At 51.5% G+C, this 12,299-nt stretch overlaps 1 protein-coding gene across 1 annotated transcript in view; it reads right to left on the bottom strand.

Annotated features, from left to right (window-relative positions):
- Nucleotides 1-7,132: 7,132 nt before the first annotated feature.
- ZNF185 (zinc finger protein 185 with LIM domain) overlaps nucleotides 7,133-12,299 on the bottom strand; it is a 28,430-nt gene continuing 23,263 nt past the window's right edge. The window contains exons 22-26 of the mRNA XM_054388872.1: nucleotides 11,416-11,517; nucleotides 9,618-9,686; nucleotides 8,751-8,828; nucleotides 7,770-7,872; nucleotides 7,133-7,231 (exon numbers count right to left, since the gene is read on the bottom strand). Of these exons, the coding sequence (XP_054244847.1) occupies nucleotides 7,133-7,231; nucleotides 7,770-7,872; nucleotides 8,751-8,828; nucleotides 9,618-9,686; nucleotides 11,416-11,517 (451 nt within the window). The remainder of the gene's footprint in view (nucleotides 7,232-7,769; nucleotides 7,873-8,750; nucleotides 8,829-9,617; nucleotides 9,687-11,415; nucleotides 11,518-12,299) is intronic.

Raw genomic sequence — 12,299 nt, 5'->3', positions numbered from 1 at the left:
GCTAAAGCAGGGGCAGCCACAGCAGCTTGCCCAGGATCACAATGGCCAGCTGGTTTTGGAAGCTCTCCAGAGAAGACTCCAGAACCTCTCTATCCAGCCTGCTCCAGGGCTCCAGCACACTCATACAAAAGCTCCTTCTGTTCAGGTGGAACCTCCTGGGTTCCAGTTTGTGCCCCTTGTCCCTTGTCCTGTCACTGGGCACCACTGAGAGGAGTCTGGCCCCATCCTCTTGCTCCCCCAACATGTCCTTTATCTCTTGCTGAGTACTGAGCAGATCCCCTCTCAGGCTGCTCTTCCCCAGGCTGAGCAGCCCCAAGTCTCTCAGCCTTTCCTCCTCACAGAGATTGTCCAGGCCTCTCAGCATCTTTGGAGCCTAGACTCTCTCTAGTAGTTGCCTGTCTCTCTTGAACTCGGGAGCCCTGAACCCAGTACTCCAGCTGTGGCCTGACTAGGGCAGAGTGGAGGAGGAAGAGAACCTTCCTTGACCTGCTAGCCACACTCTTCTTCATGCACTCAAGGAAACCATTGGCCTTCTTAGCCACAAAGGCACATTGCTGGGGAACTTCTTGTCCACCAGCACTCCCAGGACCTTCTCCACAGAGCTGCTTTCCAGCAGGTGAACCCCTCACCTGTCCTGATGCAAACACAGTGAAAACCAGAAAACAGGAGCTAAATCTCTCCTACCAGAGATTAGATATTTCAGTAAGTTCCATGAAATGAAGCCAGCTCTGCTTTTCCTGCCTGAAGTGCTCCTGGTTCTCCCTGTGGTTGTGTTGACCAATGAAGGGTATGCAGAGCTTTAAGTTGTGCAAGATCTCTTCAGGCTTCCCCAGGCCTAAAATTACACTGGTTTATTTCACATAGACATTTACAACTCAGAACAAACAGCAAATGCTGATTTTTCCCCACATTGACACAAAAGAATCACCAAATCCTCATTTTTTCCATACACTGAGACGGAATCATCACCAAATCCTGATTTTTTTCCTACACTGACACAGAATAATCACTAAATCCTGATTTTTCCTACACTGACACAGAATAATCACTAAATCCTGATTTTTTTCCCCCACACTGGTGATTTACACCAGAAATGAATATGCACATTGGAACTGGAAACGGAACTGACTCTTTACTGCAAAGCCCCTGATACAAAATTAATGTTCCCCAGAGCTTGTAAATGGGTTTCCCCTCCAAAATGACAATGTTTTGCAGAAAGACAGAAGACACAGGAGACACAGCTAATTTGAAGTGTAAAAGAGTTGATACAGCTGCACTTCAACCCTCATTTTTTGTGTGGATGTAGATGATCCTTGGCTGCCTCAAAGTTTGTCCTGTTTTAAAGGTCTCACTGCCAGCAGGTAGGAAAAAAGGCACTAAAATTAAGTGTTCTATAAAGTGCAGAAAGATAAAAAAACCCACAGACACCCCCCTTCACCCCTCAATATTCCCCCATTTCTTAAAGAGCAGAAGTTCAGTCTGTTTCCTCAAAATAAATAGTTTGGGGGTCATTCATGGTTTTTATTTGGCAGGGTTGTTTTATTTTGGTATTCTAGAAGCTAGATAAAAATTTTAGGCTTATATTAGAATTAATAATGGCCACAAACAGCACTTAGAAATGGCTGTAAGTGGACAGAGCTGGCTGCAGCACACTTCAAACACACCTTTCAGTCTTTCAAAGTCACACCTGAAGTCATTTTGACTCAGGGAAAAGAATTTTAACTGCCAGTTACCAAGCAATTTGATTCCTACTCAATATGCCCACTTCACAAACCTCCTCACACGCATTCTCACCCCAAAAACCTCTCAATAAGGAACAAGAATTTCCTGATTTCCAAGGATCTCTGAAAAAATCATCTCTCAGGAGCTCACCAAGGATGTACCAGCAGGGAGTTGAGGAGTTCTGCTGTCAGAGCAAAAATACCAGGAACCAAGGAAAGGGAAAGGATCAGATTTGTCATCTGAAAAATCCATTTTCCTCCAAAGCTGAGGAGAAGCAAAAGCTGCATTCGCATTTGCAGGGTAGGAGGAATAAAAAGATTCAAACCATTCTGCCTTTTCCCACGAGTAGTAAGTCTCAAAACCTCCCAAATAAAGCAGGGAAGATAAGGGAGGGGGAAAAGAAACAAAGCTGCAAAACTCAATTTCACGGTAGAATAGGGGAAAAAGAAGGCAATATTCAATTTCACTCTGTAATATGCTGCAAAAAGAGGGTAAAAAAAAAAAAAAAGAGAGAGGAAAAAAAGAGGAAAACCCAAGGGAGCCCCATTTCAAGCCGTGCCGTGTGGGAGACAATAATTTGGACTTTCTCAAGCAGACATCCGGGTGTTTAGCGGCAGGTTAACGGACTCTCCTCTCCAGGACGGCGGAGGGCAAGGGGGTGGTTAAACGCCTCCGGTGTGACCCCCACACACACCACCCGGGGCTCCCCCGGCCCGGCCCTTTCCCCCTCCCGGCCTCGGCGAGGCTGTGGCCTCACACCAGCTCCGGCCACGTTCCCCTGAGAAGGAGAAGGCTGGAGGCTCCCGGTTCTCCCCGGGGGTGAAGGTTTGAGGCTTTCCCAGGGGTGGATGGAGACTCCCTGGCCCGAGTCGCCGCTGCGGAGCGTGGACAGCTCCCGGTGCGGCCACGCTGAGGGGAGAACGAGCGAAGAGAAAGAAAGGAAGGGGATGATGAGCGTGATGAAGGCAGAGAGAGGGGTATCAGGGTCTCACCCCGCCGCTGTGGGAAGCCTGTGAGCCCACCGCGGGATGCTGCGGCCCGGCGGGTGGAGCTCGAGCTGGGGGGGTGGGTTCTGACGGAAGCCCACCAGGGGGGCTCGGGGTGCGGCCAGCACACGGCGAGAGCTCTCAATACACTCAAACCCTCCTCCCTTCCCGTTGACACAGTTACCTGCCGGGGCCGCCGATGGAAGGGAGGGAAGAGAAGGCGGCCGGACCCAGCGGCCCTTCCCGCTCCCGCTTCGCCGCCTCAAGCCGCGCTCGCGCCCGGCGGGAGGAGGATGGGGAAGGGGGGGGAGGAGCCGCCGCCGCCGCGCGCGCAGGGAGGCCCCGCCCACGGCCGCGCGCGAGTCCCCCTGTGCCCCCCCTGCACTCCTCCGCCCGGTGCGTGAGGGCCTGTGCGCGTGCGCGGCAGGAGCCGAGGTTGAGGGAAGGAGAGGGAGCGAGAGGTGCTGCGGGAGTCATGGGCTCGTTTTGGGTGGAAACGGGCGATAAGATCGTCGAGTCCGACCGTTATCTAGCGCTGCCAAGTCTGCCGCTAAACCGTGTCCCTCGGCACCGCATCTCTGTGGCTTTTACACGCCTCCAGGCACGGGGGTTCAGCCACCTCTCTGGGCAGCCTGTTCCAGTGTCTGACCAGGCTGGCAGGAAAGGAAATGTTCCCAATATCCAACCGGAGCCTTCCCTGCTGCAATTCCAGGCCATTTCCTCTCATACTGGGGAGCAGAGACCCATCCCTACCTCACTGCAACCTTCTTTCAGGGGGCTGTAGACGGCAATGAGGTCTCCCCCCTCAGCCTCCTCCAGGCTAAACAATCCCAAGGTGAGCAGGGCACCTCCTGGCTCACTGGCACCGTTTCTTCTCTCACTGCCACATCCTGCAACAAAGAACTCAGTGACTGTGTCGACAGCTCATGACCTTGGGCCTCCAAGAAGCAGGAATTGACACAGCCCATCCGATCAAAGGGCACACAAGAGCAGGGTGAGGAAGCTGTTTGTGAGCTAAGAGTGTTTATTAGAGCTCTACACCGAGGTGAAACAACTGCTACAGGGGAACATGGTGTTGACAAGATGGTGCAAGCCATAAAGGGACAAATCCTGTCCTCCCTTACGGCCACATACCCATCAGGAAGAACTCTGAACTTGGTGAATACGTTCTGTAGATCATCTTCCTTTAGCTTCAGGGGTTTGAACAAGGAGATTCAGGCTTTTGGTGCAATGAGACATGTCACAGCTGCTGTACCAGCCTCTCCTCACCACCTGCACTGGTACCAGTGAGGAAACACTGGCTGTGGGTCTCAGAACTGAGTGATTTGTGGAGAGATGCTGCTTTGTGACCCTCTGTTCAGAAAGCAACATCTGTTTAACATCTTGATAACTTAAAAAGAGCCAGATTCTTCTCAATGGTGCCCAGCGACAGGACAAGGGACCACAGGCATCAACTGGAACCGAGGAGGTTCTATCTGAACAGGAGGAGAAAATTCTTTGGTGTGAGGGGGCTGGAGCCCTGGAGCAGGCTGCCCAGAAAGGCTGTGGAGTCTCCTTCTCTGGAGAATTTCCAAACCTAGCTGGATATTGTGATCCTGGGCAAGCTGCTGTGCGTGACCCTGCTTGATCAGAGGGTTGGACTGGATGATCTCCAGAGGTCCTTTCTAAGCCCACCATGCTGAGATGATAAAGTACAGGCAGCCACAAGCAGAAGCCAGTTTTGAAGACCTCTCTCCTGGCTTTTCCGGGGGTTGTTGGTCCCTTGGTGGTACTACACACATTCAGCATGAAGCTGCCCAATCCCCTGTCATGGACATGGCTTTAAGGTCTCAGGCTGAAGCATGCCAGTTACTGCTTTTAACTGGAGTTCCCCTCATGGAGTTGCTTCTGAGGTCATGCCTATAGCTGCATGAAATAACTGCTACAGTGACCTAAAAAAAGCTAAGTGGACTTGTGCTGCAAAACTTGTGAAGCTCTTCCACGCATACTAACTTCCACCAGCAAGCACAGAAACAATTCTTGGGCCACCAACAGCCTTCATCTGAGCTTTTGTCATCACCCATTTCCACACTGGAGCTCCTGGGTGCTCCAGAGAGAAATCAGAAACTCTGGACACATTCAGAGCTGGGCTTTGAAGGCAAGAGAAGCTGTTTTCCAGGTTTTGGTGTTCTGCTTTCTCAGCAGCTGAATTAAGGGCTAAAATTAAACGATTCTGACTTTTAGCAAGGGCTAAAATTAAGTGATTCTGACTTTTGACAAGTCCAGCATCTGCTGGAGGTTCAGTTTTGTGAGAGAGCATATGTGATGTGAATAATTTAGGGAGATAAGAGAGGGCTCAGGGCAAGGCTTGGTGAGGTGGGGATGGAATTCAGCTTTCAGCCAAGCAGTGCTCCTCATCAGGAGAGAAAAATGAGATGCTCATTCACTGGCTGTCTTTGTATGGCCAGGAGACACCACCATCAGAGGCCAAGCCAAAGTCCTAGCTGGAAGAGAGCCTTATCTCCTCAACCAGACCACAGCCACACACACTGCTGCAGAAGCCACCAGGCAGGAAAGGGAAATGAGAGCTGACACACCACCAAGTGCTTCTGAAAGCCAGAGGATATCAGGCAGAAGCTATTTCTGGGCAGAATTTTTGGGGTGAGAAAAGCAGATATAGGCTTTTGCTAAGATCTAAACTGAAACCCTCCCCAAGATTCCAAATTTAGGGTTGAAGGCTGCTCAGGTCTGGTTGCTTTCTGCCAGCTCGTGTGCACTAAGCTGCAGAAATGAAAGGAAAAAGGGGAAAAAAAGGAGGCAAAAAAAAGGTTTCTGGGAATTAGCTCAGACCTAAGGGGCTCTGCCTGGCTTCCAGAACTCTGGAATCTTCATGGAGCTGGAGAAGGGGCTCAGGACCTTTGGAGAACCAGCCCCTTGCTCTCTGGAGATGCTGCTGACGCTTTGTGTTAGCGTTGGCACTTGTCTTGTCTGCAGCTGACAGCACAAACCAGTGGATCTTCAACTCCCTCAGCATGATGAAGCAGTGAGGGGGAAAAGAACTTGAGGGAAGAGGATGGGGGGAGCAGGAATTCTGCTGGCTTAGGCAGTCAGGAGCTGTTGGATGTATTCCGAGACATGCTGCTGAAGGCTTCCTGCTGGCAGCCCTCCTCCAGCTCTGCAAAACCCTGTGAGAAAATAAAAGCAGGTGAACACAGGAGCTGGGCTCCACACAAAGCTCCTCAGTGGAGAGGTCAGGGTAGCAGAGCAGGGTGCAGAAAGGGGATGAAGAAGCTGCCTGGTCATGTTGCATTAGGGGTGGACAAAGCAGCTGTGGGGCAGGAGCCTCTTCCCCTACTTCAGGGGCAGGGTGAGGAGAGGAGTCTCTTTTGATGGTCTCAGGGTAGTGGTAGGGTTTCTGGTTGCCACTGTGGTGACTCCTGCCCCATCCTGATAATCAAAACATAATCATAGAATAGAATCAGAGAATCATTTAATTTGGAAAATTCCTTTAGGATCATCCTGTTCCAACCTTTTTCTAACTCTACCAAGACTGGTGCTAAACCACATCCCTCAGCACCACATCTCTTCCTCTTTGAAACCCCTCCAGGGATGGGGATTCAACCACCTCCCTGGTTCCAGTCTTTGAGAACCACTTCAGTGAAGAAGTTTCTCTGATATCCAACCTGAGCCTCCCCTGGTGCAGCTTGAGGCTGTTTCCTCTTGTCCTAGATAATGACCAAACCCACATCCAGCCCAATTCTTTCCTGCTCTGTTGAGGTAGCTCAACTCTTTCGTTTCCCCTTGGTTTCACTTCAACAGATCTTTTTCAAAGCAGTGACTGCCTTTTCCACACCATGCTGCCTCCTGCCTGGAGGCATGTTATGGCTGCAAGCTGTGGGTTAGCCCAGGACACCAGGAGGAAACTCTTTAATTACCTTCAGAGAAGCCTCTAAACTGCCAAGGGACATTCCTGTCATGGCTTAAGCCATCCCCTGCTTGTCTCTCCACTGTGAAGCTGTCACAGCCTCTTTATCACATTAAGGCCAGAGATTGTGGCCCTAACCCAGCCCCTGGGACCAGCTCTAACATGTGAGATGCTGATGAAACACCACAACAGGTTGCCCAGAGAGGTTGTGGATGCTCCCTCCCTGGAGGTGTTCAAGGCTAGGTTGGGTGAGGCCTTGAGCAGCCTGGTCTAGTGGAAGGTGTCCCTGCCCATGGTAGGGGGGTTGGAACTAGGTGATCTTTAAAGTCCCTTCCAACCCAAACCATTCTATGATTCTATGTTTCCAGCTCATTCTGCAGCAAAGGGGCACTGCTTCCACCAAAGTCCATGGGACAACCCCCAAGTGGGTCACTCAGGAAAGGTGGGGGTTAAACTTTGTTCATTCAGTGAGCTCCTTGAGCTCTCATCCAGCCAGCTTGTGCTGCCAAGGGCCACTCACCTAGAAGAGCTTCTCATAGCACTTGTCACAGTGGACAATGTCCCGGTGGATGAATATTTTATCCAGGAGATCTCCCATTGCTTTGTGGCAAATTCCACACTGCCAACAGGAACACAAAGGGGGTTAGAAGGTAACCAAAGCCTCATGTCACCATGGGGTGGGATAGCAGAGAAACCAACACTGGGTCATTTTATGAGGGTGAGAGGATGCCAAAAGCACAGGTCTTTGAGACCAGAGGTTTCTCCAACAGATAAAGGTCACTTTGGAGCTTTGGGGAGGCTTCCTCCTCCCACAGTCACCATTTCCACAGACTTGACTTCTAAAACTTTGCAAGGTTTGAGAGATCAGCAAGACCTGCATAGGGGCACAAAGCAGCAAGTTGGGGCCAGAAGGATGTGAGAAAGGAGGGTGCTGCTTCTGTCAGATACCAATAAAGAATTCTCCTTGTCTGAGGAGCTGAAGAGCTTTTGGGGACACCCTCACTACCTGTGACTGCTTGACCTTTCTTGTCCTGCTGTGGACACAAGCATTTGGCCCACACTATGGATATCACTCTGGAGTCTGAGGACAGACTTTGCCCCAAGGTTCCTCCTTCCACACTCCACGTCACAGCAGAAGCCCTAGGTGAGGTTCTTACCCTGAAGCAGTACTCGTGGCAGTAGATGTTCAGATGCTCTATGATGATCTTGGGACAGTCCCGGATCTCACGGCTGCAGTAGGTGCAGACAGGGTCACTGGGCCTGTGAAGGAACAGAAGAGTGAACTCCTCTGAGACACAAGGTGGTCCCAGTCCCAGTGCTGGTACCAGAAGTTTCTTACCCAACACCAGCACCACTCTCCATATGCTACCTGCTCTACATGTGTTTGTGTCAAGAGACAGCACAGAGGGACACAGGTTAGCCCAGGGGTGCAGTGACCCCAGCAGCAGGGTGCTACAGATCTCAGAGTCAGTCACAGAGTGGTTTGGGATAGAGGAGACCTTAAGGATCATGGAGTCCAAGCATGAACCCAGCACTGCCAGGTCACCACACCGCCATGGCCCCCAGCAACATATCTCCAGGGATGAGGACTCCACCATTGCCCTGGGCAGCCCGGGTCATGCCTTGTCAATGTCCTCAATGCTCTCAATGTGCCTCAATGTCCTTCTTGGAGTAACTGGTGCAAAACCCATCTCAGGATTCAAGGTGTGGCCTCACCAGTCCAGACAGACAATCCCTACCCTGGTCCTGCTGGCCACATTACTGCTGATGCAGGCTAGGATGCTGGTGACCTTCTTGACCACCTGGGCACACACTGGTTCAATCTCCAGCTGCTGTTGAACTGCACCCCCAGGTCCTTCCAACTGGGCAGTCTTCAGCCACTCTGCCCCCAGCCTGTGAGGTGGTTGTAACCTAAGGTCACTCTGTTTTCCCAGGATCATTTACCCTCCATGCTGTTATTTCACAGAACCATCTAACACTTTGGGTTGGAAGTGAGCAGCCCCTTGAAGTCCTGGAGCCTTCCCTTCTCCAGGCTGAGCAACCCCAAACTCAACCCAATATTCCAAAAAAGCCAAATCTTGAAGTCATTTCTTTTCACAGTTTGCTGGACGCCCCAGAGCAGCCCTGAGCTGTCCTACCTCTGCAGGGGAGCACTGGACAGGTAGCTGTGGTGGCTGTAGGCTGATCTCTCCAGATCGGTCAAATCCACGAGGCTGCTGTTGGGGACAGAAAGAAACATCAGATCTTGATAGTGAGACAGAATCACACAATCCCTGACTGGTTTGGGTGGGAAGGGACATTAAAAGGTCATCCAGTCCAACCCCCTGCAGTCAGCAGGGACATCTGCAACTAGAACAGATTGCTCAGAGCCCCAAACAACCTGACCTGCAATTGTTCCACTCATGGGACATCTCCCACCTCTCTGGGCAACCTGGGCCAGGCTCTCACCACCTTCAGTATCAAACATTTCTTCCTTCTCTCCAGTCTGAATCTCCCTCTTTGAGTGCAAACCATCAGCCCTTGTCCTGTCACCACAGACCCTTCTCAAAAGTCCGTCCACAGCTTTCTGATTGACCCCCTGAAATCCTGCAAGGCCACCAGAAGGTCTCCCTGGAGCCTTCTCTTCTTCAGGTGGAACAACCCCAACTCTCTCAGCCTGGCCTCACAGCAGAGGGCTTCCAGCCCTCCCATCACTGCTGTGGCCTCTTCTGGCCCTGCTCCAACAGCTCCATGTCTGTGCTGTGCTGAGGACTCCAGAGCTGGCCCCAGCACTGCAGGTGGGGGCTCAGCAGAGCGGAGCAGAGGGGCAGGATCCCCTCCAGGTCCCCAATGCCTCTCTGCTGCCTTAGCAAGACTGCCCACCCAACACCATCACCCCTCCAGGCTGGTTAGCTGAGGCACGGGGTTGTCCCAGCCCCCTCAGTGTGTGTTTGGTGGCACAGCCAAGTGCTCTCTCTGCACACAGATGAAGAAGATAGAAGACCATCTCTGGGGTCTCCTCCTACCTGCCATAGCGTGGGGAGGCCGAGGAGCCACTGCTGTTCAGGTACTGCTTCACAAAGAGGACCCCTCTTCTAGGCAGGGATGGAAACAGAAGGAGAAGCATTTCACACAGAATCACAGAATGGGCTGGATGGGACCCTTGAAGGTCATCTTGTCCAACCCCCTAGCAGTGAGCTAAGACCTTGAGCAACTGATCTGGTGGGAGGTGTCCCTGCCCATGGCAGGGAGGTTGGAACTAGATGAGCTTTAGGGTCCCTCCCTACCCAAACCATTCCATAATTCTATGATTATCTCCAACTAGATCAGGATGCTCTGGGCCCCATCAAGTTTGGCCTTGCATGTCTCCAGGGATGGGGCCATTTGCATGTGAAAGGGGCAGAGCTGGTGAGGTTGGGGACAAGAGGGGTTGTGTGTGTGTGTGTGTGTGTGTGTGTGCGCGCTGGGACACCAAACCTGTGAACTGCTGCTCTTGAACAGACAGCATCAAACATTGCTGCTGAACCATACCACAAACACCCCTGTAATTAACCCACCAAACCTCATCAGGCTAATTAAGAAGACTGGGATGGATCATGCAGCTCCCTCATCCCCTTATCCTGTTTTGCAAGGAGAAGCCTTTCCCAAATTGTGTCAGAATTAGGCAGACAATGAGCCTTTGGAGACCTCCTGGTTCTGCCCATTAGCACCAGCCCTCCTGGCAGGGACTTCTTCTGTCCCTGGAACACCTCCAGCAGTTCCATCCTTCAGAAGCTGCTGCTGTTTGTTTGGATGTCCCTGCTTGCAGAGCTGACCTTTGTTGCTCATGCCTTCATCTCTAAAAGCCTGATTTCAGGATGATGCATCCCCATCTGTCTGTCTGTCCACAGATTGAGGGGAGACACCATGCCCACCAGCTCCCCACAACCATGATGTGAGCTCATCAGGCTCTTTCTCCACAGTGCTGCCTGTGACCCATGGTTAATCACAGAATGCATCAGGTTGGAAGGGACTCTTGAAGGTCATCTAGGCCAACCACCCTGCAGTGAGCTGAGACATCTGCAACTAGAGCAGGTTGCTCAGGGCCCCATCAGGTTTGATCTTGATCCTACCTTCTGTGAGCAACATCACAGCTGAGGAGAGAAAAGCTTTTTTTCTAACTTAGCAGAGACCTTCCCATATCATGAATCTCCCCCTTGGACAGGTGAGATGATAAACAAGTCCAAGAGGACCCAAATGTTGCCCTTCAAAGCCTGAGCTGACCTCTCACCACCTTGAAACCCCTCCCTAAATTGTGTAAAGCTGTGGAGCTCTGAGATGGAGCCTGTGGAAACCCCAAATCCCAGAAGACAGCTCTGAGCTGACAGCTGCACCATCATGGGATAGGATCTTCTCACAACACATCAGGGTCCTCTGCCAGACCCACCTACACCTGCTACACTTCCTGTAGGTTTCTCACTTCTTCATGATTTACAACAAGGCAAAGAGTCTTCCAAGAGCTCCACATGGGGGTGTGTAGCATGAGGAGCCCTATCATGTCCCTCCAGCTATAATACATTATAGAGGATTCATGATTTTTCCAATTTGGAGACAACTCCTTCAGTCAGCTCCATCCTGGGCCTCATAAAGGGGCACTTGGAGAGAAGCTCCCAGCCCGTGTGTCCCTTTTGGGTGGCTCTGGCCACCATGTGTTTAGCCAGAGTTAGCTCAGAAACATCCCATGTGCCAGAGGCCAAGCAGCAAAGTCTGGCTTGTCTTCAGCAGGCAGGATGGCTGCACACAAACCCTGTGGTGCCATGGACACCTCCACCCATTGCTCCTTACCCGGCAGTGCTGGAGTCAAGCTGGTACCCAGAGGTCATGGGGCTGTTGTGCTGCAAGGTGACAGCTGGACCACAAATCTTCTCACTTGAGCTTGAAAGAAGCCTGGAGAGAAAGAGAGAGAAGTCTGTGGGTACTGGAGACAGGAGCTGTGACGTGATCCAAGCTGGTAGCCAAGAAGAGACCCACCACTACTGCCAGGAGGGTGCAACATTAAAGCCCCTCAACCATAAAGATGAATTCATCTTTATTATGGACCAAAAAGGCTCTTTGAGACATCTGCACCTACTTCCACGGAGAAGTGGTTTGGAAGACTCTCTTTTATAGGGCTCTGGGAGAATAGATCAAACAAAATCTTCAAGTCAACAGAGACCTGAAGTGGATGATGTAGCCTGAACAGGAGCAGCTATGGAGAGAAACATCAGGAGGAGATGGGCACGTGCTGGCCAAAGTCCAACACAACTACCCCTAGCCCACATTTAATCACTTCCATAGGCCCAACACTCAGACCTGTGCTGGTGGATGCAGAAAGTCCAGTGCAATGTTATTCCATATTGGATAGCCCCTACCCCTTGCAACAGCCCTGGGCAATGTTATTCCATGTTGGATACCTCCTATGCCTTCTGACAGCCCTGTTCCGGGGCCGGTTCAGTTGCTTCATCATCAACATTCTGGAGACAGTGACCCTCTCTCTCAGCATCTCTCTGCTTTGAGCTCTCTTGTTCTGCTGCCTCTCCAAAGATCAGTTCGTGGTCAAGGTAGGGTAGCCAGGCACCAGCCCTTCATTATCCTGTCACCCCATGTGGTGAAACATCTCCATGGACCAGAGGTGGATCTATCACAGCTTTTGATAGGGGTGATTAAAAGTAGCTCTGTGTCTCCAGCTC

The sequence above is a fragment of the Indicator indicator genome, chromosome 17 (assembly GCF_027791375.1).
Source record: "Indicator indicator isolate 239-I01 chromosome 17, UM_Iind_1.1, whole genome shotgun sequence".
NCBI classification, from domain to species: domain Eukaryota; kingdom Metazoa; phylum Chordata; class Aves; order Piciformes; family Indicatoridae; genus Indicator; species Indicator indicator.
The sequence above is the reverse complement of the archived record's forward strand: the minus strand, read 5'-3'. Positions and strand labels throughout refer to the sequence as shown.